The 25,795-nt window shown below is 40.0% G+C and overlaps 1 protein-coding gene across 1 annotated transcript in view; it reads left to right on the forward strand.

Moving 5' to 3' along the window:
• The window catches only part of LOC139725696 (uncharacterized), a 93,895-nt gene that overhangs the window by 63,326 nt on the left and 4,774 nt on the right, over nt 1-25,795 (forward strand). The window contains exons 4-9 of the mRNA XM_071636777.1: nt 10,913-11,037; nt 17,090-17,311; nt 18,010-18,259; nt 21,586-21,724; nt 22,327-22,448; nt 23,083-23,331. Coding sequence (XP_071492878.1) covers nt 10,913-11,037; nt 17,090-17,311; nt 18,010-18,259; nt 21,586-21,724; nt 22,327-22,448; nt 23,083-23,331 — 1,107 coding nt within the window. The remainder of the gene's footprint in view (nt 1-10,912; nt 11,038-17,089; nt 17,312-18,009; nt 18,260-21,585; nt 21,725-22,326; nt 22,449-23,082; nt 23,332-25,795) is intronic.

The raw sequence follows: 25,795 nt of genomic DNA on the forward strand, positions 1-25,795 counted from the left end.
AATTGATAATTGAAAGATAATTGACTTGCTGTAGCTTTATATGCTGTGTGTATTTGTGTGTGTTTGAGTCAAAGTGACTTTGATGGGTCCTCAGTTGCAACAGGATGCATTTAGATAGCATGTCTGGTATTAATACATTTGTTTGTTAATATTGTTTAAATGCAAGAACAACATGTTGTGCAGTTTAATATGCAGCTACACTGTAATTGTATTTCTGAGAAATTCTCATTTTGGCCAGTCTAGTCTTTTTCACGCCCTCCCCACCAGCTTTTCTAAGGAAAGAATAGAAAACAAACCCACAACGACAACAACAACCCATGAGATGCTTCACTTGCACTCTGCATAGTTGTCATGGGAATGTGCCTTCCAAGAAATTGGCATGATGACATTTCATGCAGTCATGTCTTGCACTGCTATTCTTTCAAGGTTCTTGTTGACAACCATGCATAATGATTCAGATACTGATGTTAAAATCATGTTTTTTTAATCGAAGTAATTGTCCATCTTTGCTTATTTCTCAAACATAATACCTGTTGTTCTTGTATTACTTTGTTTTAATGGATGGTACAAGTTGTAAATTACTAGTTTTATGTGCCTCCATCCTCTCACGATGTAAGAATGAACTGTGAGTTGGAGGTGTCAACGTGAAGGTGATGTATATATAGCATGGAGTGTGCTCCATCATACTTTGATGAATTTAACAATAGGAGTGTAAGTAGCACGACTGTAGAAAGCATCACCAAACCTGATGCGTTGGTCAGATTCAGCCCGTGGGGAGATGCTTGTAGTAGCTGTAGATGGCAAGAGACAATCGCCCTGACATTGAGTCATCACACGGTGTCTCACCCTCCCCCCTCCCCACCCTCCACCCTCTACCCTACTCCTCCTTACCGCGTTACCTCTAACCACCATCCCCCCCATTCCACTTGACACCGCCACAGACCGGAGACCCGACGAACCATCTCTTCCTCTAGAGGAGGAGGAGGAGGAGGAGGAGGAGGTGGAGGAGGAAGCAGCGGGGGCACAAGAATAGTGATGACATCACCAGCCTCCTGGAAAAGGAGCTGGCCAGAGCGGCAAATGAGTAAACCTGAAGTGGATGTTGGCGTGTGCCTTTCGCGAGATGGATGGTGTCGGGAGGGCTGTGACCCGATGACATTGTGTACATCCGGAGCTTGTGTTTGCAGGAGGAGTTAATATGCTCTGTCCCCCCCCCCCCCTCCCCCACCCTTCCCAAATGTACCCATGATATAATTACATTGTTCACTGCATCAGTCAGGAACTACAACCTATAGATGTGGATGGGCCAACACTTAATAGCTACACATAGTATACTTTGCTTGGTAGTATTCAATGTCTCTTTCATCAAGATGGTACAAGTAGCTATGAATCTAAACAAATTTTAAAGCACCCCCCCCCCCTTTCTCTCTGAAAAATCACATCATACATGTAAGTTAGGGGAAATGTATGTCATGTGCTTTAGTAAAGAATTACCCAATTTGAAGTGTATCCATGGAATTTGATGAAATATAATGGATGAAATACATGATGTAACATTTTGAAAGGGCCTACTGACAATAATTGCACATTTATTAGATGAAATGTGAAGAGAGGGTAATGTGCTGAGCAAGCTGCATTACTTTAGCTGCAAATGAAAATTCAAAGGAATTGGAACATGAGATTCGCAAGTTCTCTCGTTGCAATCAAAATGACAAAGTCACTTAACGATAAATGCGAAATTGCCTCCACTTCTTCAACATCTAAAGTAGATTTTGCTCTCAAGATACAGGGTAGTTTTCAAGAGTGCTTACTATTGAGGGCAATTCTCATGTTCCATGGTTTTAAAACATCTTGACAAGTCGGAGGATATCATTATTTTTCATACAGCTTTCATATCAGCGGCCTCTGGAATGCTGATCGATATCTTGCTTACTACAAATACACTGTTCCTGTCAAACCTAGTCAAACATGCCAGACATTGTTCATCAAGAAAATTTTAGACGTCCGACAATTGATCCACGCCGCATCTCTCTTTTTTTTTGGCTTCTATTGCGCGAAATGTGACAATTTGATGTGATAATGAAAGTGATTGCATAACACCCTCAATCCTGTTTGTACACCATCTGGTCCCAAATGGGGAAATGTGTTCAGCATTCCTCTCTATGCATTAGCTCTAATGAGGGAAAGTGTTTTGTCCGAAATATAGACTTTGTCCGTACGTTTTCTGTTTTGTGTGTGTGTGTGTGTGTGTGTGTGTGTGTGTGGGTCATGTGACTCAGAAGAGGGGAGGAGAGGCGTCCCGAGCTGCAGAGAGTCACGATAAGGTGTAAGAGAAGACGAATACTGCCCTCCAGCAGCGAGAAAATTTAAGTCAGCAAAGGGAGCTGAAGCAGAAAAGGGAGAAGGCGCGAGTGACCGATTATCGATTTGCTGCATTAGGGACCCTAGCACACCGTCTGCAACAACACACATACGCACACCTGTAATGATCAGCAGCGCAGGAGTGAACAGCGTATAGATACCTCAACCTCGCCTTCATTAAAAAAACATATGGCACAGTGCTGTTTAATTCTTATCTGTTGGACCTGCTTAAAACTCGGGGGAAAAGAGCATAGATTGTAACAGTGGTCCACATTTCCAACTTATAGATGAAAATTGCTACCTACAGATGTACATGTGTGTGTTGTCTTCATTACTTGTGGTTTATTAGTACAGTGTAGATTTCCTGCTGTTTTAAATTTGACAAATACCATCCTCGCATAGTCATTATAATCTTAATACTTTCACATCTAAGTTTGATTTGCACTATACAGGCAGGGATACGCTCCTTTAATTTCTCTGTGCTTTAAAGTTGATTTATCTGTGACTCAAGAAAAAAAAAAGGTAAAAAAGAGTGCACAGTGTGGTGTGTGCTTCAATTTTGGCTGTCATTTTCTGAAGCAGCAATTCTGTGTTTCTAATGATGTGAATATTCAGGAAGACCTTGTAAAGAGAACACTGCAAAGTACAATAATTTACATGGTCGATAGTCAAACACTGAGTATATGACTTGTGTGCAATTGAATATGTGTGCTGCATTTTAGTTTGAAATGCTATACAATATGAGAAATGGCCCAACCCAGTACATTTGGGGCTTTAGTAGCCTTTACTTACAATTTCATTCTATCTTTAATGCAATGGATATATAGCATCTGATACATTTAAGTTGCAGCTAAGATATCAGTGGTCTTTGCTTTCTTCTCTGAGTACAGCGTTTTGTTCTAGTGGTTTTCCATTTTCACCTTGACACTGTGTTGAATCTCCAGATGTGTTTTTTCTTTCTTTTATTATGTATGTACTGCTGTGGTTTTCTTCCTTCTTTTTTTTTTTGTGCTTATCAAGCCATCACTGAAAGAAAAGGGGGAAAAAAGGTGAATTCAATTCGAGTTTACAGTTCTCTTCGGCTCTATGCCATTGGATTCAATCTAAATGCAATTGAAATCCAACTTTGCACCCAGACGCGCCGTGCCCTTTCATCCGAGTGGGGCAGAGTGGGCAGCGAAAATGACAATTCGCGATGTCCTTGCTGAGCCATTTCTCCTCTCATTCTCAAATCCCCGTTGATGCTGTCCAGATGAATGATATGCTCTCCTGCTAAAGGTCTTACGTCGGTTGACAGTCACAAAAATAGAGCTGTGACTTTGAGCCACAAATCTATCAGTTGCATATCAAGTTTATCCCCCCCCCCAAAAAAAAAAAAAAAGAAAAAAAGAATTGCAGTGAATTTTTAGGAGGATGAGATGCTTGCTGAGCACAAACACAAACATACCTGAGGGAGAAAAAATAAATATTGATGTAAGGAAGACAGTTGACTACAGTATGTCCCCCCAAAAAAATTACAATCAGATTTTCACATTGGTAACTTCCAGTTTGATTATTTACTGTCTAAATGATACCTCAGGGTCTTGAATATAACATCTTAGCTATGCTTTGCAGAAGATCCCATTCAATTTGGTTATTAAAAAGTGGTCAGAAAGAAATTTATGGAGATCGTTGTAAAGCATGTCATGGGTCTGGTTCTTTCAAGTTTTGCACTTGGATGCTCTTTGAACTGCATGATGTGTGAACGCAAGGGACAGAACCTGGAGGGAAGGGATTCCTGACATGCTCTACAAAACTCCTCATTTCTCTTTGACCACATAAGCACATGGGATGGGGTTTTCTGTAAGATGTGGATAGTAAGTAACAGTTTCATACACTGAAATTGTATTTGAATTGATTCACTATTTTTGAAGTTACATTGCTGAGGGTCCCATTGTAATTTTTTTTTTTGACATACGGCATATCCAAAATATGCTGATATCCAAGTGTACGATAGCCAGATAGCAGGCAATGATAAATATCTCACTAGCAAGGTCTTGAAGAACTCTCTCAGCTTGGGAACACTTATTCAATTATATCGAGTCTCAAGCCAGGTCTTCCGGGAGTGTCTGCTCACAGCTAGACTATTCAGTCTCCCAGAAGATTCTATTACAGTGATGTGAGAGTTCAGAGTTTAATCTGATATCAATTTAAACATTTTTACTCTGCCCCAAACTCACTTTTCAGACTTTTTTGCAGTCCAAATACATTGAAATGTTTACAGTTTAGTACATTTCAGACTTCTTTTTCATAAGTTTCAAGTTTTTTCAGACTTTTTTTCTGCAAGTGCTCCCACACCCCTGATCCTAATGACAGCTAGACTTATTTATAGAGAGGGTTTAAGAAAGTAGCCAATCAGAAGTGCTGAAATGAGTCACATGAGTTCTCTTTATATTTTCACAGAGGTGCAAGGAAGTGCAAAAGTTTGAAGCAAAAAAAAAAAAGTAAACTGCATTGTGCATTATCCTGTAGAGATTTTACCATTTGCGGGGACCATGCACCTGTGTGTGTGGCACAAACTCAAACTATTACTTTAATTCAAAATCATGGTTCTCTGCGAATTGCTCCTCAACACAGGTTTTCTCATGCCGGATGTCATTTGTGGATTCCACACCCATCCTGCTCAATGAATTTGATACGTCCCACCAGTCTTTGCTTACATCTAATGATCGATTTGAAGTCCACTTCAGGTACATTTTAGTGGAATATATTTGTGCAGATCTGCTTTGATTGTAGCTGACATTTCCTCTTGGCTAAGTACACTTTTGAGGAGCTGTTGTGGTACAGTGGATAAGACCTAGGACTGTCAGTCTGAAGGTCGCTGGTTCAAGTCCCCTAGCTGCAGTGGTTGTGCCCCTTATAGGCCAGGCACACTCTCTCCTCATTTGCCTAGTTCTTGGGAAGGGACTTCAAGCCATCACTCCCAAGGTTGCTTGCTTGTAAAGCACTCATTGTTTCTATTTGGTAGCCATGTAAAACAAACAAATTCATACTTTAATTCCTGCTATTGCATTCATCTGCAAAATTTTGGATTACCTATTTTCTATTTTTTTTTTGGCCAAAGTTTGCATTTTGATAAAAGTACACTCTATCTAAAGTGCCCTATTACCAGCTAGTTGTTATTAAAAAGTGGTCTTCATTTTACTGCATCCAGGCATTTTGACAAACCAGCAAAGTGTGTGACATGGAATAAGTTTGTTGCATCAGAATGTACACGTATGCTTTTTGTATTTAAAACATTCAGTGGTGTAGCTTGCTATATCTTGGTGTCTCCTTGATAAAGATCCTGTGGGTGTGGGGAGGGGGGGGGGGGGAAGTGAAGACTTCAGCAATGTCAGCATGCTTGTTATTTTTTTGTATCTCACAACCCCATTCCCTTTCTAACAGAAAATGTGAACCCAAGGGAAATGCATTTATCTAATCTTCCAAATGACATTGTTTAATCCTGAAATGTCATCTGGGGATTCTATAGTCTCTTCTCCCGGCTACAGACATACACCATGCAAACACACGCCTACACACGCTCGCTCGACTGAAAAGCTCATAAAATTATACATGAATGAGATGCTATTATTGTGTTTGAGGAAGGAAGAGATATAGTGGTTGTTTTTGTGGGAGATGAAACACATACACAGATCACTCAACTCAATTTGTGTGGATGATAGACAGGAGGGAAAAAGCCATGGGCAACAGGTCCATAAAAGCATTAACGTTCACAGATGTCATTTTTATTGCTTTTTTTCTCAGACTTCTGTGTAATGTATTTTGCTCTAAACCTGTATGCGCACAGGTGCAAATTATGTACGTATATATGGCTCTGACACGCCAAGTTTTGACATCATTTGGTCAATTCTTACATACTCTACCTTGATGTCATTCAGACTGCCCACTTCTAGGCATAGTGTTGCCTCAGTCCAACTAGAAGGCTATGGTGATTAAGGGATTAGGGGATTAGGAGGATCAGACTATCTCTTTTTCATTGACTCTGAATTTTCCAAAGTCTTTGCCAACTGATGAGGAGAGCTTCCCAGTGGATGTGCCTATCAGGAAATTCAGATTCATCTTGTTTTGATCTATGATGGGACATAGAAATTTTGTTTCCATTGACATTTGTACAACAATCATGACAATTCAAACACATCTCACATCACAGTTACTTGTTTCAATGATAGTTACATCAAATGTTTTAAGCATGATATATGAATAAATCAACTAAGATGTCCCTATGATTAATGTGCTTCCACTGTGTCATAATTTTCCAAAGAAATTCACAGTACATCCTCACAACAACAACAACAACAACAACAACAAATTGATATTGGAATATAAAGAGGAATCTCTAAATGTTAGCCATTTTTGCTGGAAATCCTGAATTCTAAGAATGCAACAAAAAACAAACAAACAAACAAACAAATCACACATGTATGTGAATAATATTAATTTTCATTAAACTCTTTATGTGCCATGTTCGCACACCTGACTCAGTAGACGGCAAGCCAAGCATATGTACTTGTGTAACCCTCTCAGACAAGTTTCACATATAAAGCACTGCAAGGGTAAGAAAATGTGTTTAAGTTTTTGTTATGCACCCTCTACAATATGTGTCCATTCATTCTTCACATGCAGTCAGTGAGCAATTACATGTAGCTCTGAACATGAGCTAATTGTTAGTGAGCCAGCCCACTTGGGCATTAACTGGTACAATGTGACTCATCAGTCCAACAGGATGGAAACAAACAAACAACGTTGATTAGAGGGATTAGATAGTCTCTATTCTTTGATAATTAGTTTCCAGACATTTGTGTCAATGGGTGAGTAGAGCACTCCAGTGGACGTGATCTAACCTGTTGAGGACGTGATCTAACCTGTTTAGCACGCATTTCCCATAGACACTTTGCCCGAGTATAATAAGTACAGCATTTGTAATGCGCCTTCGATCTAGTATCCTATTCTGAGGCGCAGTATACTCGGGACTCGTTTTCAACAGGTTAACACAGTGAAAGGGTTGAAGTCTTTCTGTCTATCCTCAGAACCCTTTGATTTATCCCCTACTGTGCTCTATCATCCAATCGACACATCCACTCGCTGGCGTGCAGTGTTAGGGTGTTTTTATGCTCAACTTTTTTGGGCCATATTCAGGCTTTTGAAGCATTTTTAGTTCAAGACGCAGTGGCGTCCCAGCTATATGAAATGCATTCAAAATGCACATAGAGTTGCGTTTACAATCAGGAATTTTTTTTTTTTTTCTAAATGCCTTTAACAGGGAGACATATGAGCATACCATGGTTACGATTGGCAAATTCTCTCTAAAATGCTTTTAATGGGGAAGCATACACACAGAATCACAAATATAGAGCGCTTATTCTGACGTCATGTCAGTGCCTTTCTGGTTCACATTAAGTAGACGTGTGCAGAACAGCTCGCTACAATAGGGATCTTTAGTTTTCCAAAAATGTGCTATGCATGTTCAAGGTATTGCCTCTCTCTCAAGCTTACCAAAAAAAAAAAAAAAATGATAATAATATTGAACTGGAACAGTTCCCCTGTGAATGGAATTTTGGATCAGCATTTCAATCTCAAATTGAATATAAGTGGCCCCTTTGTCAGTGATTCAAATTTCTGAAGCCTCAGTATCAGTGAGTGAGGATTATGTAATCTCCCTAATCCCTACTCCGTTGGGGATTTCCTGAAAGGGTTTTAGGAAGTGATGTTCAGTAGAATTCTTTTATTATACCCCCGCCAAACGAAGTTTGAAGGGGCTATATAGGAATCAGCGGACGGTCGGGCGGTCAGGCAGTCGGGCGGTCGGTCCGTTGCAAATCTTGCGTCGCGAACTACTTCCTCAGTTTTCAACCGATTCCCATAAAACTTGGCACGGATGTGTGCCTTGGGTTGTAGATGTGCAAGACGTATTTTTTGACAGTACCCAAAAGTACGTTGCCATGGTAACGGCATATTATGGGCAAAAATGGGTACAAATCTTGCGTCGCGAACTCCTCCCACAGTTTTTGATCAATTTTTATGAAATTAGGTACAGATGTTCATCTGAATATGTTAATGTGCAAGACACATATTTCCGCAGTGGCAAAAAGTGCGTTGCCATGGTAACGGCATGTTATTGGTAAAATATAGGGCAAAATGCTTCATGGCAAAACTGTTTCATCAGTGTTCTTCCAATTCTCATGGAATTCATATTGAATGTTTGTCTTAGGATATAGGTCAGCATGACACATTTCTTGACAGTGACAAAAAGTATGTTGCCATGGTAACAGCTCACATATTATGAGCCAAAATGATGGAAAATTTTGTGTTGCAAACTACTTCCTCAGTTTTTGCCCAATTTCCATGAAACTTGGTACAGATGTGTGCCTTTGGTTGTAGATGTGCAAGACGCATTTTTCGACAGTACCCGAAAGTACGTTGCCATGGTAATGGCATATTAATGGCAGAAGATCAAGGAAAGATCTTGCGGATTTAGCTACTTCCTCAGTTTTTTGACCAAAGCTTATGAAATGTTGTTTTGACCAAAGCTTATGAAATGTTGTTTGGCGGGGGTATAACCACAGCGACATTTCTAGTTGTCTTTGTTTTGGTTTTTGACGAACCAATTAAACAAATACAGATTTTTTGAAAGTGCATGCCAGGGCACAAAAAAAAAGGGTTCAAATGACATGCTGATCTGTCTGGAAAGTGTGAACAGTCTAGCGTTTCTTTAGACGAATGTGATACCCAAAAATGAACACTCAAACACATTGATGCAGTTGTTGCCTGATGTGCGTTGCCATGGCTTTGAGTGCAGAATCTCTGCTTTTAGGAAGCTGTCGAGTGCAGTGAGCGCAGACGATATGATTGAGTGGCGCTGTTGAAAGGCTTCGGTGAGTTGACATGTAGAGTTGTTTTATCTGTATTGTTGCAGTCAATTTACAGTCATTAAAGGGGATGGCTAGTAACTGATCAGTGGGAATGCTGGGGGATGATTGTTCCAATCCTTGTGGGATTCATTTAAGAGTACATTATATATCTATTGTTGTGTGAAAATTATTTGCTTCAGAATGGTGTCATATTCAAGTAATGTGCAGTTTAATGTTTCCAGGTTAGCGTGCCTGTACAGTGACGGGGCATTAAACTGCACATTACTCGTTTCATTAATCAGCTCGTCTTCAATGGGTCAATATCCTGTGTATGGTTGCTAAAGCTTCTCTTCCATGTACCTTGTTAATGCAAGACTATAATGTTACCAGTATTATCTGCATAGCTGCTGCAAAGAACGATGTCAATTACATTCTGCATCTCACGCGCTATGCTGTGAAAAGCCTCCATTTGTGGTGCAGGTCAAATACATTTCGATGGTTGGTACTACCAATTGATGCATTAAATAGCCAATATGTGGTCCATGTACAACTTGTACAGGAGTTTTTGCAAATAGCTTGAACAAGTCTTATCATTTCATGCATGGTATGATGTCCTATTGGTGCCACTTTGCACCGCCTGATGGCTAGAGGTGACAGTTTGTGGGTTTCGTTGTATTCCTAATGATTTTTTTTTTTTGGGGGGGGGGGGGCACATGGTCATCTGTTTTCGGGCTCCTGATGGTAGATTCTTGAGAAGTCTTCACTCCATCTCAAAAAACCTGGAGTGAGGTTTTTTTTTTTTTTTTTTACTAGTATTATACCCTTACAGAGTCATCCAGATTCCTATTTAATGAGGACTCATAAAGACTTTCATAAAGAAATAAAGACTTCCAGACTAATAAAACCAAGTTTTTACCACATTGTATGCACACATATAGTTGCATTATGCAATAGTAAAGTTGACTAACTTGATAAAGCGAGCAAAAGAAGTCAACGGTAGGAGACAGCAGTTGTTGCTGTTGTTTTTAACCTGGAGAGATTGCAGGATTTTGACATGCTGGGTTTTCCTTTGGCTATTACTTACATGAATCTTGCAAGTCTCAGTGTATGTGGGGGCAGGTGTATCGAGGAAGTGTTTGACAATGTATGACATACATGTATACATTATTGCAGTTTGCAGAACTGTAGTGTGATTTCATACACCATTTTTAAAAGTAATTAAGATTAAATTTTAACATCTAATGCATCGGTGACTTTAATACAGAACAACAATAAAACGTGCCTAGGAGGATATGATTACAATGTCCAAAGTGACATTTGAGGGAGAAAGACTGATTACACACATAATTTATATACATTTTTGCTTTATGTGGTGATACACTGATACATTAATGCAATTACACTAAAAGCCCAAGTGGCATTTTCCTTTTTGCGCTTATTTCAATTTTAATGGCGTGTGCCTAAAGCACCAGCGTATTTAATCTCTTTCTCTCTTTCTTTTTCTCTCTCTGTTTATGTCTTTTTCTTTTTTCTATCTCTCATGCCGTTTGTCTCACCCACACTTATAAACACGCTTTCTCCATCTCATACATCCTTTCTGTTTCTACCGCCAACTCCCCCACCCCCCCCCCCCACCCCTGCAACTTCACTTTCAAATACAGGAATTGCATCGCAGGCGAGCAGTTTAGCAGTGAGCACCCCACCCCCAGGCAGCCAGACGCAGCACCAGCCCCAGTTGTTAATGAGCCCCACGTTACAGGGAGCACAACCTATTCTTGCCAATCAGGTATATTATACGTCTTTGGATTTGTATTTGTTTATTGTGTCTTCGGTGTCTATTCTCTATGCCTGTTTCTGTCTGTCTATCTGTCTATATAAGTACTTACATGTAATTTATGTATATATATATATTTTATTTATATATATATATATATATATATATATATATATATATATTGAATATATATAGATAGATATATATATAGATATTCTACACTGTATGTATTTATGTTTGTATGTCTTTCTCTCACTTATATCTACAATATATATGTATATGTACCAACATTTGTAGAGAAAGAGAGGGAGAGAGAGATTATTTATTGCTTGTACATTAATAGCACTTCTACTTGTATGTTTGCATTATTCATTTTTGTCAGCATTTGATGAGTAATTGCTGAACTGAACAATGTGCAGTATGTGTTCAAAATTCTCCTTTGTCCTTTGTATAAAGACAGGGACAGATATCGCTTATCCGCCAGGCATTTACAATGTATACTTTGTGGTAACTCCGGAGACAGACTCTATACATGTGTACTGCAGATGGATGACCATGCCAACTCGGTGTTGTGGCAAGAAAGATTAGCCATCAGCTCAAATGTAATTTGTTGCTTGCACTCCCTCCCTCTTCACTTTAACCCTTTGAGGATGTGCTGATTTTGCCAGTTAACACACATTTCTCACAGCTGACACTACAATTGTACCTGAGAATATGTGTACAAATAAGCAGGTCTATAGTCTTCAATGGGCTAGGACCTTTACAGGGGATCAGACAGAAAGACTGTCCAAGATAGATAAAATTTGACCTGTACAGCCGATTACAAGGCTGATATGTACACTGCATGTGTATTGGATGACATTGAATAACATTCTGTGTTTCTGTGCTAGATGTGACAACGTAAAAGTTTTTGTCACATACATTGGACAGCTATGAAATTGCGTTCTAGCTGACCTTTGATTTAGAATCCTGTTCTTTAGGATTCAGGTTTTTATGCCTCCGCCACGAAGTGGTGCCGGAGGCATTATGTTTTCGGGTTGTCCATCCGTACGTACGTCCGTCCGCGTTCGTTTACGCGATAACTTGAGTAATATTGACTGGAATTTTACCAAACTTGGTCCAAGTATAAAGTATGATAGGGCAATTACTTGATTAGATATTGGGTGAAATCGGCTAAAGGCCAAGGTCAAAGGTCAAGGTCAAATCATGAAATTGTATCCGTTTACGCGATAATTCAAGACTGGATCAAGCAAATTTCACCAAGCTTTGTCCGAGGATGATGTATGATAAGACAATTTACTTGATTAGTTTTTGAGTGAAATCGGACAGAGGTCAAAGGTCAAAGATCAAGGTCAAATCCTAAAATTTATCTGTTTACGCTGTAACTCAAAACTGGACGAAGCAACTTCCACCAAACTTGGTCCAAGGATGAAGTATGATGGGGCAATTAGTTGAGTAGTTTTGTAGCGAAATTGGCAAGAGGTCAAAGGTCAAAAGGCAAGGTCAAATGCTAAAAATGTTGCTATTTCCCCCATATCTATGCAATGCCCAAAGGTATTTTCTTGAAACTTTGTGTAGACATGTACTACTGCATGAAGATTCTCCAGAGAGAGTTTCATGTCCTAAGGTCAAAAGGTCAAAGGTAAGGTGAAAATGTTACAATTTCTCTTTTCTTGCAAATGGTTCAATGCATCTTCATGGAACTTGGTACATACACATGCACTGACTGACAGGGAATATCTAGGGAATTTAGGGGTCATGGGTCTATAGTCAGGTGTCAAAGGTCAAGGTCAACTCCTCAAAATTTCACTGTTTATTTTATACTGTAATTACACTTTTTCTTCATACCTTGAAAATCACTCAATGCATAAACTTATGAAAGGGTCGGTCAAAAGTCAAGTAAAAATCCTCAATTCCCCAAATACATGTACCTGCACTCTGAGACAATTATAGCAAACCTAGTTCAAGGAAAGTGAACATTCAAAACATTCCTGACAAACCTGTCATTTCAATATTTTGCCAGTTATGTGAAACTGTCATCACACATTATGAAGACATTGTACTATACACCTATTGGGAGAATCATGCGTTATGGCGGAGGCATACCAGTCGCTATAGCGACATTTCTAGTTTGTTTGTTTTTTGTTTTTTGTTTTTTTTTTTTGGGGGGGGTTTATGCATCTGCCACGAAGTATCGCCGGATGCATTATGTTTTTGGGTTGTCCATACGTCCGTCCTTCCGTCCGTCTGTCCATAATCAATTTTGTGGACAGCATTTAACTTAAGAACCATTTGAGGTATCCAAATGAAACTTGGCATATGTATGTATGAGTGGGCGAAGTTGTACCTGTCAACTTTTGGTTGCATAAGGTCAAAGGTCAAGGTCAAATTCTTAAGATTTCACTTTTTTTCCCATGTCTATGCAATACCTGAAGGTAAATTTCTTGAAACTTAAGTGTTAACATGTATTACCAAATAAAGATTCTCCAGGGAAAGTTTTGGGCCATTGAGTCAAGGGTCAAAGGTCAAGTGAAAATGCTAAAACTTCACTTTCTTCTCCATATCTCTGAAATGGCACAAGGTGTCTTCATGAAACTTATACATATGCAATTGCATGTACTGCCTGACAGTGATTCTCTTGGGAGTTTGGGGTCATAGAGTCAAAGGTCAAGGGTAAAAAAATCAGTTCAATTCTAAAAATTTCACAATTTCCCCCATGGTAGCAATGCCTGAAGGTAGTTTCTGTAAACTTTAACAGTGTATACATTCATAACCAGATAGAACTTGTCTTGGAAAGTTTTGGGCTGTGGGGTCAGATGTCAAGGGTCAAAAGAAAATGCTAAGATTTTACTTTCTTCGCCCAAATCTCAGAAATAACTCAAGGTATTATCATGAAACTTACATATGCATGTGCATTGTACTGCCTGACAGTGATTCTCCTGGAAATTTTGGGGCCATGGGGGTCAAGTGTCAAATGTCAGTTGAAAATGCTAAAATCCCCAATACCTGCTCTCTGTAAACAATTTAGCCATCCATCCAAATGAAACCTTGTTCAAGAAAAGTACACACTCAACACATTTGTGACAAACATGTCATTTTGATATATTGCCAATTATGTGAAATTGTCATTGATCTCACATTGCCAAGACGTACACTGTACTTTAGACCTACAGCTGTATTGGGAGAACCATGAATCATGACAGAGGCATACCAGTCCCCATAGTGATATTTCTAGTTTCCACTATCACATTGAGCATTCTTTATTGTAAATTGTGGTTTGCTATACAGTCTGGGCATATCTGGACAATTCTAGTGACATTATGGCAATAAAAGGAAGTTGAAACAACAAAAAAAAAAAAACATTCCACATCCTATTTGTAAAAAGAATGTGGTTCACTATTTTTTTTTTCTTAAATCAGGTGGAGTATCAAAAAGCAGCGTGTGTAGTGCAGTTTAAAATAATCCTGCCATTACACAGTCGAACACATTCACTGTTTTTTGTTTGTTTGTTTGTTTGTTTTTCCAGAGAAGGATAAGTACAATATGCTAAATGCAGGATAATCATAAGCTAACTGCTATGGATGTGTTAAAATATCCTCACATGGATTCCAATTTAACTTTACTCATCCTTTTGATGCCAAAACATTAAATATTGATTATTTCATGAATATCTTTTCATGTTATGTGGATTTTTTATTTTCTTTTGCAAATGCATATGTACTTGGATCATGAGACCAGTTCAATTTGCCACTGGTATATACGCTGTACATCTGCTTTGAAATACACCTGTATGCCCAAGCTTTGGTCAAATAGCAGAAATGTGCAATGCTTCAATTATACGAAATAGTGTATTTATAGATAATGTAGATCTTTCACATTCTAGATCTGCCCAGATTATTGATTTTGACATACACTGCTACTCGAATGCCACAGTGGTTTTTGTGATGAATACCATGTCACCACCCGCTGTGTAATTGTCGAAATGAAAAAAAAAAAAAAAAAGAAACAGAAAGGCCACAAGCCAGACACCCGGATGCTGCACCATGAATGATGAATGAAAGAATGAATGCCCCGTCGGAAAAAAAAAAAAAAAAAAAAAAAAAGGAGCGTTATATCTGGCAGCCGCAGGCAATTTGCTCATTGTGAATAATGCATGGACAGTTCTGTGAGATTTCAAAACATACGAAATCTGCGTGTACAGGTCGGTGCATACAACTTGTCCGGCGAATACTACAACTAAACAGTCTTGCACTGTCGTATGACATCATCTTGTATGGGAACCTGTTGCGGCGAGACGCGTTCATTCATAATCATTCCTTGAGGGGCGTTCAGTTCAAATGCGGCAATTGAAACAGACATGTTGCTTTTTTCTGTGAGGCAGAGTTAAGATTTTTTATTCGATTTTATGTCCAATAGCATGTCAGACAGATTTAAGAAAAAAATAGGAAAACACACACAAACAAAAAATAGCACAGTTCGCTTCAACTACTGATCATGCTCTGTAAAATGTAGATGGCTCTTTTTTCTTCTCTGGCACTGTAGCTTGTATCACTATGCTGCACTCTGCTGTTGTGTTACTGGCTTTGAATCTGAAAAATATAGTTAAGAGTAGATTTCCTGACTTATGACAGCAGATGACTTTCCATCATATGAAGATTTATAATTTGGTTGTTTGCACTATTATATTTCAGATTTTTCTTTTATCTGCCACTTTCAAACATACATGTAGACAACTCGAACCTGGATTCTGACACCAACCAATAAAAGTGCACTTTGTTCACCCTGATTTCCGCAAATGCCTTCCGGCTAAATGTCAAATGTGAAAAGATAATGCATGCAATAGATAACTAAAATGTATCACAGCTGCCGTTAAGGCGGCACTGTAACTCATTCTGCGGGAATAGATTTGTATGCCACTCTTACAGCCAAATTAGAAGGGAGAATTAACCTTTACTTTGCTCTCTTCACCACTCTGCCTGTGCACTTCTTTACTTTCTTCGTCAACTGGCGCCAATGTTCGGAGATGTAAATGGCGGTGAGCAGGGATTGCGTATCCCTAGTACGTGACAATTACCTTCAATAGTGTAGGACGGTTGTAACATTTACAAAGCCCAATTGGTGTGCCTGACTCTCATTGTGGCCAAGTTGTGAGGGTTTATTTTTCAAGCCCCAGTCACATATAAATGCGGATCCTCAAGGATCTACACAATGATTCGCGGAGTTCCTGGATAGTTTCGCCCTGGATGGAGCGTCGATGAGCATTGATGACTGTACACACGGTATCAACACGGCAGCTACACGAATAAGGCCAGAACAGCACGGCATCTACACGGCGCTTACACAGACCAACACAGCTACGCGGCAGCCTCACGAACCATCCCGCATTGCTCTGCCAACACAGCAGTCCCCAGATGATCCCGGATGTTTTTGACCTCCAAAAATTGCCGTGTTGGCCTCCCAGATGTCCAAGGATGCCCAAGGCGTCAATACGGATCTCTCCCCGGATTACCCTGGATCAGATCCAGGGTGATACGGCATGTCTATGTGACTGGGGCTTCAGATTGCCAAATGCTTTTGAGGATCTCCTGCAGCTCAGTGGATAAGACCATGGACTGTTTATCACAAGGTCCCTGGTTCAAATCCCCTAGCTGCAGATGTTGTGCCCCTAGACCAGGCATTTTACCTTGGCTTTGTTGCCTGATCCTTCCGAGGGGACTAACGTAAAGCCATCGCACCCGTTGTTGCTTACTTACAAGCACTCATTGTTTCCATTAGTGGCCATGTAAAACAATTCAATTCAATTTATCATGTAGTTTATAAGCTGAAGCAAAAAGTGTGTTGGTCAAAGGTTAACAAAGTTGTGACCGTCCATCATATTTCTTGACTAAGACCTGTCATGTGTGATTAACCTGTTAAAGACGAGTCCCAAGTATACTCGTGAGGTGTTTATACTAGCAATATCAACCTGTCCTCAATGGGTTAAAGTGTCAGTACAGCAAAAAGTCCATTTCCCATCCATCCCCTTTCTCTATCTCTCTGTCTCCTTTTTTGTTCACTACCACAGCTCTCAGGGGCCCAGCAGCTGTTGACCATCCCGTCCAACGGTGGCCAGCAGCAGATACTGACCCTGCCCATCACCAACGCGGCCGGGCAGCAGCAGATCCTGACCATTCCCGTCACCCTGGCCCAGGGGGCTGGGGGCATTCAGTTCCTGATTCCCACTGGTACCGGCGGGCAGCTTCTCGCCTCCCCGAACCTCGCTAACCTTGCAGCCATGCCGTCACAGGTACACGTACCCTCAGAGCCTCAGATGTAAAGTCCCCACATAGCGCAGAAAGTGCCACATGAAAATGTGTTACTCTGCTCTGATAAACACTTCATACTGTACCTTTTAAAAGAGCAGTTCTGGACCAGTTGAAAGTATGATTTAAATCACGATTCAAATCACACTTTTCTATTGTGTGTGAGTGAGACTAATTTCACACATTACCATGACTATTCATACATTGAACATGTGTGAACCTTTCAAATGATGATTAATCCATGTTTTATAAAGTCCACAGTACACTCAACCCAATTGCTGACCCCTGAATTTGTCTCTATAAGATGCCAAGAGATGCATGCATGTGGTTTTGTTCTGCTCTGACACAAAATGTCTGGACTCTGGACATCCCTGTGTTTGTGTAGACCCAATTTCAAAATGTAGTGCTGTATGGTGACAAGTAATCAGCTACAGATCTGTTAATCTCTATAATCCTAATTTTTGCAGATGTCTATATTTTCCCATGTGTATTCCAATAATAATCTGTGTTTTTAGGCAAGTGAGTTTAAAGGTGCACACACGAACATACAGTACACACACAGACAGATACACAAAATACATATGCAGACCTACAGACACAAACAGACAGACAGACACACAAGCATACCTGCAAAATTAACCCAGGTGGTCACTTCGGCTTCATTGTTTCCGCCATCTTGCAGGTATTACCGTCGGCCCCGGCCGCCATTCCCAGCATCACCAGCAGCACCAACGTGGTCTCCTCCGCAGCGCATCTTGCCAAATCCAACCACATGACCTCACCCACCGCACCCCTCCCTCCGGTCTCCGTCCTGACGGGGCAGACCGGCCTGGGCACACTCCCCCTCCCCCAGGTGCTGATGGGGGCGGGGGCGCAGGTCCTCTCCGTCTCCACGCCGACCAGCAGTACATCCAGCACAGCTTTCAAAACCAGTGAGTGTGTTTTCTTTCTATTTTCGCTAGCTCCCGTTTCAAAATAAGGAGATCATGTTGCCTTCTGAACTTCAAGACAGTGTCTTTTGAGCGCAGGAAACTGTGACCATGTTCTACTGCCCTCTTTCCTATCTTTTCTTCTGTAAATTTTTTTTTTCTGTTAAATTTTATCTTCATTTCTTCCTCATTCTCTTCTTTCTTCACATCAATCCTTTATATTTCTTCTCTTTTCTTTTCCAGTTTGTTTATTTTTTCTTCTCTCTTCTCTTTTCTGCCATTTATCTCTCCATCTTCTTTGTGATTAAAGTGTACCATACTTGCGTTATTATGGGATGTGTATTTGAGTGAATTGTATGTCGTTACCATTGTCAATAGGTACAAACAGCTTGCTCACACATTAAAACAAATATGTCACTAGTTCAACCAAGTCTAGTCAGAAGCATTGCTTGAATATTTGAAAAAATTCCATGTTCATTGCTTGAAATGTAGGTGATTAGAATGTCACAGATTAGATACTGTAAAACGAGGAATGTTCGCGTGCATTTTGATTTTACGAGTTTCGCGAGAGCCAAAATGAGCAAAGTTAAAATGCATGCAAAAGTTCTTGTCCTACACTATATGCATTGAATATTAGAGGCAACTCGCGAAAATGGCTGTTGGTTCCAATTCATGAAAACTTCCTGCCCCCAAAAAATCTTGTTTTACAGTAGTAGGCCATAATTACATAAGGATGGTTAAAAGATGTCAGTTCTTTCTTCCTCTTTTTTTTTTACGAAGAGATTTTACAGAAGATTTTACATTGAACAGGAGAACAGGAAGCAATGAAGCTGATCTCTTCTCAGTCTTTGCCGAATGAATAATGGAATGTTTAAAGTACCTGCCGTAAGAATGTGCTCTTTCGCGCAGTGGTCCTTGCAGGTAGCCAGTGGGTCTTTACGTCTACTGTGTGCAATAAACATGTATGCAAACACACACACACACACACACATTTTAAAGCTGTTGCACTTGCTCCATCATGCAACTATTTGGGCCAATAGATATTCATTCATTTTGGTCATTAGACTGTTCGCTTTTTGTAAAATTCAATGATAGTTTTCAAGATTTTGAATGCTCAGTTTTATATAAAAGATATATAGGGTCATGCGTATGCAACCGTATTCATTCTCTTCCGATAGACTCTGCCCTAAAACTGCATATCCCCTAGGGGTAGGGGGTAGGGGTAAGGAACAGAGCCTCTAGATGAGTACAAGAGAAAATTTTCCATACATTCACAGTGTTTCCGATGGCATGGGAGCCTCTATTGCCTTGTTGATGGATAGATATCAGTGGACGGTCTTTCCGACTCCCTTTCCCCTAAACATCCGGAAAAAAATAAACATCCCCGGAGTCCTCCAAATGGTGGACAGTTTGTGGGTTTTCTTCTTCCTTTTTTTTTTCCTTCCCGCGATCCTCTCTGAACAACCCATGAAGGAGGGTTCCTCCTTTACAACCTCGGAGGGCGGTCAATATTTGATTTGTATTGCACAAAGTTTCATGTTACCCGGACGCCAAGCAGAGTGCGGTTATTTGAACTTTTCTGCAGGCATACGAGCTGGCATATAAAAAGAACTCACCCACACACAAAAAAAGTGAAATGACATTTCCCTACCTTTTTTCCCCTTTTTTCATATCATTTGGGTTTTTAGGCTGGGAAAATAAGAAAGTGATCACTTGGATAAAATCATTCAAAATGGGAAAGATATTGTTTCATGTGTTTCTCTTTCCTCCTATTTGGAGTGGGGCTGGGGAAGGGTTGGGGAGGTTTGGCGCTACTGATACTCTTCTACACAAAGTGTAGCTCATGCTTAGTGTATCAAATGTGATAGCTTTGTAGGCCCTTTGTGATTGTGTGTGTAATGGTGTGTGTGGTGGAGAAAAGCTAGATATTGGATGATGTCAGAGGAAAACATTTTGACAGTGATGCATCGCAGACTGTCATGATTTATTGTATTGCCTGACTATGCATGCTTGTTTTGTTTTGATATGACTTTTCAAATACTGTATACGCCGAATATTTCGCGAGGTTTTTATTTTCACGAATTTCGCGAGTCGGGTGCTATTCACGAAATTAAAAGACACGCAAAAATATTGACTCTGATATGCATGTACAGTTCTCCGTTCAGGACAGGACTCCACGATCGCGAATTTAACCACTCACAAAATCATCGGGAATTCCCGATTCACAAAAATTTAGACTCGCGAAATATATGGTGTATACAGTAGTATTAATATCTGTGCTTGTATTTTCATTTTTGATGCTAGGTCCATGTTATGTCAAGGGTCAAACTTATACCACATCTATCGCATTCTGTAATATCAGATTCATTCTGCACCCCCCCCCCCCCCCCAGCACTTTGTGGGAGGCGAATGCCTCTGATTGTTTCTAGAGATAAATGGTAATTTTAAGTATTGTTCTGTTGTCATCATCATCTTTTGTCATTTTTTTTTAATTACCTCTATTTCGCATGTATTTCCCCCAAAATTCCTCAAATAGAGTTTATTTTCCACCTGTGTTCTCTGTCTTTCTCCTCATTAAAAGTAATTAATTTTGAATAAGATAAGGTTCGTCCAATAGCATTTCAGTATTTTGCATGTGCCCTCAAAGCAAGGGTAATACCTGGCAAGTAGAATGCTTGTCTATGAAGTCTTGCATAATTTAGCAACAACTGATAAATCCAAGCTGGACTTAGTATTACGGTGAGTTATTGCAAGTGGACACAGGGAGATTAAAAGTACTGTTTACTATTGGAAGCAGTAGTTTAAAAAATGTTTGAGAGATCACATTTGATCATATATGTGTAGGTCAGATGTAGCACAAAACATACTACACTGTACATGTACATGTACCATGTAAAGACTTAGCAATAAAAACATAGAATATAAGGAGATATTACTATTTTTCTCAATAACCATAACTGTAGACGGTTTAGTCTAGAAACATTCATATTAAAACTATTGTTCACATTTTGGATTTTTGAAAATACTTTCCATTGATTATACTGATTCAATCTTTACATTGGTTGTTTCTATCCCTGACTCACATTTTAGAATTATTTTGAAGCACATAAGCTGGGTTTTTTTTTTTTTTTTCGTCTGCAAATGGTAAATAATGCCTTTATATGGGGTCGTAATTGCGTCTTCACAGAATAAAAGCAAAAAAATGAATTGCTACAAAAAGACATCAGTAGATTGGCCGACGACGAACACTGATCTGATGCTGATTGATGTAGATATTTGTCAGTGAAATTATTTCTGTCCAAAAACTCTTGTTTTGTTTTGCCTTGCAGACAGTACAACGTCTGCGAGTGTTCCGAGTCTCGTGACCACGCACAGCAGCCAGGCCCTGCCTTCCCTCGCCACGGTAACGCAAGGCCTGATGGGAAGCACGGCCAACCAACTGAGCCTTTCAGGCCAGCATGCAGCACGGTACATTCTTCTCCCCCACCCCCTCCCCCCACTTGAAGCAATTTATCCATTCTGTTTCTTTTTACTTCAAAATATGAATGCAAAATTGATAAAAGATGTCTGCATAGACAAGTCTTCAGACACAAATGTGTGCACATTCAGTATATCATTCAGTATGATATATTCATGTATGTTTACTGTATCCAGTATCCTGGTAAATATATACTGAATACATCCATTTGCTGCATGAAGTGAGATTCATATTTCAAACAAGTACAGTGTATTTGTACATTTTGTCTTTGGCTGAAAACAATTATAACCTCTTTGGCTTTCCTGGTATTCCATGAGAAAGTTTTTAAAGTCCTACATGTATGTTTGCAGGGATAGGGGTGCATGCATTAGGCATCTAATTTCTGAATGAGTATTACTAAAAGAAACAGGAAACTTGTACATATTACATTAGTGGGTCTTCTACATTCGAAAAGAGAGTCAGTTCGTCGAAAGAAAGGCAGAGGCTGTCTTGCAAATGTTGCATTGATCTATTTCAGTTTTGATCTCTCTCTTTCTCTCTCATGACCTCTATTTGACCTCTTGAACTCTCTGGAACTCTCTCCCCCATCCAGGTCAGTGCTGGTGTCACAACCGACCACCACCTCCAACCCCACTGCCCCTCTCCTCGCGGCACAGAAGCTGAGCACCACGTCATCAGCCGCCGCCCAAGCCCTCTCACTACAGGGACTGGCAGGTACTACTCACAGCGTTCCTCCCTCGGGCTTTAGCCACAAGGAAGAACTCCTTGTTTGACTGTGATAAAGGGAGCAGAAACGAATCAAACAGAACTGTGACAGTTTCATTAGAATTGTGCAAAGTGTAGAGAAAGTTATGGCATGCTACAGTTTCATATATACTTCCACCTCGTGGTGCTGTTAATCAGTCTGTGCTCTTGCACTTTGAAATGAAGAGTTGCAGCGAATTTTAACCCGTTGAGGACGAGTCCCAAGAATACCCGGGCAAGCATCTATGGGAAATGTGTGTTGTAGTAAAATTGAACCGTCCTCAATGGGTTAAGTGGGTGAGAATGAAGTATGAAGGAGGAATTCTTTATGCTGGTATATGTGATTGTATGTGAAATGGATTGATTTTGATTTTGAGATCACCCTGTGAAATAGATTGATTTGATTTTGAAATCATGTGAAATAAATTGATTTTGTTTTTGAGATCACATGAAATGTATTAATTTTGATGGAGAGATCACTTGAAATCTAGATTGATTTGATTTTGCGATCACAATGTGAAATAGATTGATTTTGACTGTGAGATCATGACGTCAAATGGATTGACTTTGATTTTACGATATCTTTGTTGTCCTTTTTCTTCAGCCGGGCTGAACACGGCGCAAGGCACCGTCATATCTCACATAGCAGCAGCCCAGGGCTCTCAGAGCAGCATTGCCCAAATCCTGCCCAGCCAGCTGGTGCGGAGCGCCGTGGTCTCCAGCCAGTCCGCGGCAGCCCCCGTCGGGGTCACGCAGGTCGGGGGTCAGCCGGGCCACCAGGTCGTCGTCTCCACGACGACAGCAACGACGGGCGGCAACCATGTAGCCGGAGGGTTGGCGAGCCCAGGTAAAGGTACTGTCCGGGCTCCATTACTTGGGATGGGGCTTCACGATTTTTACCAAACTTAAGGCGACGCAAATTTCGACAAACAAACGAAACGATCAAACAATTGGCAATGAACGAGAGAGGAAAGAAATGAAATTATGCTTTCGGAAAATTTAGTTTGTGTCTCCCACCCACTGACAAATCTTTTTGTTTGCTGTCCGCGATAGATTCCTTCAACTGACCGCCCTAACAAATGGACATTTGTGTCCCTTTCACGTCAGCAGTGTCACATGTCTCCATTCCGGACTGACGACACCAAAAATCAAAGTGTCCTCCTCCCCTTCTTGCATGGCTTGACGCACTAACACTGGGTTTATTAACCCCCCTCTGCTCCCACTTACCACCTACTCCGCACAGCCAGTCGACCCTCCTTCACACAGTTTTGCAGCAATATTTGGCACTTGTGAAACGGGCTCTGATCTCAATCGACTCTAGTCATTCTACTTTTGCCCCTCAAAGAACTCAAATGTCAAACTTTTATGGAAGTTACCACTTAGTTGTAATGCTAAACATCTGCCTGGTCACAAGCAAAGGTTAACAAGAAGATAATTGATATCTTCAAATACTGCAATTCAAGTGATGAATTTCAGTCCTGATTCTCAAGTCAACCTTGTGCATCTAGGCAGATCAGCTTAAAGTTTTACTCTCTTATTTGTCAGATTCATGCAAATGATTGGGTTTATTCTATTTCAATTGCAACTAGAATTACAGTTAACATGACAGGAGTAACTCCAGCCTTAATGCACGGAATATCTCTGCACTTGTCTCATCCACATTTCGATGGGAAATCTACTGCAAATGTAAGATCATAAAAAATTTTATACAACCGAAATACCGTGAAGATCAAATCATGACATGTTAAGTCAGAGATATGTGGGTTAATGTCCCTCCTGCCCCACTTGAAATCCAGTGTTAACTGTCCAAGCCATGCCTCCCAAATGCAGCAAAGCCCAGAAGTCCCCATCCCAAAAATACCCTACATACAACTACGGAGCCAGGTTGATGTTGTGTACATGTCTTTAGCATCTGTGTCAGTCTGTATGTGTGTGTGTGTCTGTCTCATGCATGAGATTAACTCTATGCAATGCATATATTTCATGAATGCTCGTATATATGCTTGTTTTGTGTAGACATGATTTGATGTGGTGCATGTTTTCAACAGTGAGAGTGTTGCCTGAGAGGACACACGTACATGTATGCTTTGTAGTAATTACTGTATATGCTGTTATTTTCGCGTACAGATATTTTCGCGATTGATGAGGTTGTAGACATTTTCGCGACATGTTGTTTTTGCGAATCGACGCCGATGCTTACGTTAATGCTCTGTTAACAAAGCGCATGGAGACAATTTTGTGTGTTGTTAAATTTGCGATCCAACTGTGATTCGCGAAATTCGCGAAAATTAAACCCTCGCGAAAATAACTGCTTATACAGTACCATAGAGATTCTTGTGATAGGAAAGCTGACATTTGAGATGCAACTGTGACCACATTCAGGCTTTTGTGTAGCCGTTTCTAGACCTTGATATAGGTCATATTTTTGTGTTGTTCCGTGCTTCATTAGATTTAACACCCAACCCATGAAGGAAAGTTGTAATGACTAATATTTCCCTCTTTAGTGAGCCTTTTGTTGTCTGTCCATTTAAATAGTAATAATTTTTGTCTCTTTTTTTTGAAGGACACCTCACTGAGAGAAATTGATTAAGAAAAAGAAAATAAAGTCAATCTATGTCATCTACTGAGTTGTAAACTTTGTTATGATATGAACACATCAAAAGAGCAACCAGATATATGAATATCAAATTCCTATTCATTTATGTCAATGTTTTATCACTTTGTTTATCCCCATCTGCTTTTGAATATGGATAAATTCAGCTCTTGTCCTACTAAAACACAAAATGTGATGCCAGCAACAACAAAAACAACGAATGAAATTGTCATTTTGTTCCGTGCATACAATTTGTATATATACATACCAGTGCTTTTAAGTCTGCATTCAGTTCCTTTGCTTCAATTTATTAGTCCCTTAATTTAAGTTTTAAGTGATACAAGCACATGTAGCATTTATACCTGTGCAGTAAGTCTGTCTGTCTCTTTGAGCACTAAAATCACTGTAGAAGTACTTCTGTGGATAGTAGAATATTGTCAATATGCCACCTTGTGAAGCTGTCAAAACATCTGTGTTTGTCATTCTGATTACCTTTGCACTGAGAACTATAAGCACAAAGTCATGTGTCTATTTCCACCTGTCAAATTTCTATACCTGAATCTCCCAAAATGGTATGTTTTTAAATGAAAGTTCGGTCATGTTTGTGATGTGATCAGTCCTCAGTAGCTGATTATACTTCTTGTAAAAGAAGAAGGAAGATTGGTGAAGTGGTTTAAATGATGAAGATAGATGTTTTAACCATTAGAATAGTGTGCTGTGAGTG

This window comes from Diadema antillarum, unplaced genomic scaffold, assembly GCF_040938485.1.
Source record: "Diadema antillarum isolate AM-2024a unplaced genomic scaffold, OU_Dant_1.0 seq00000054_RagTag, whole genome shotgun sequence".
Lineage (NCBI taxonomy): Eukaryota > Metazoa > Echinodermata > Echinoidea > Diadematoida > Diadematidae > Diadema > Diadema antillarum.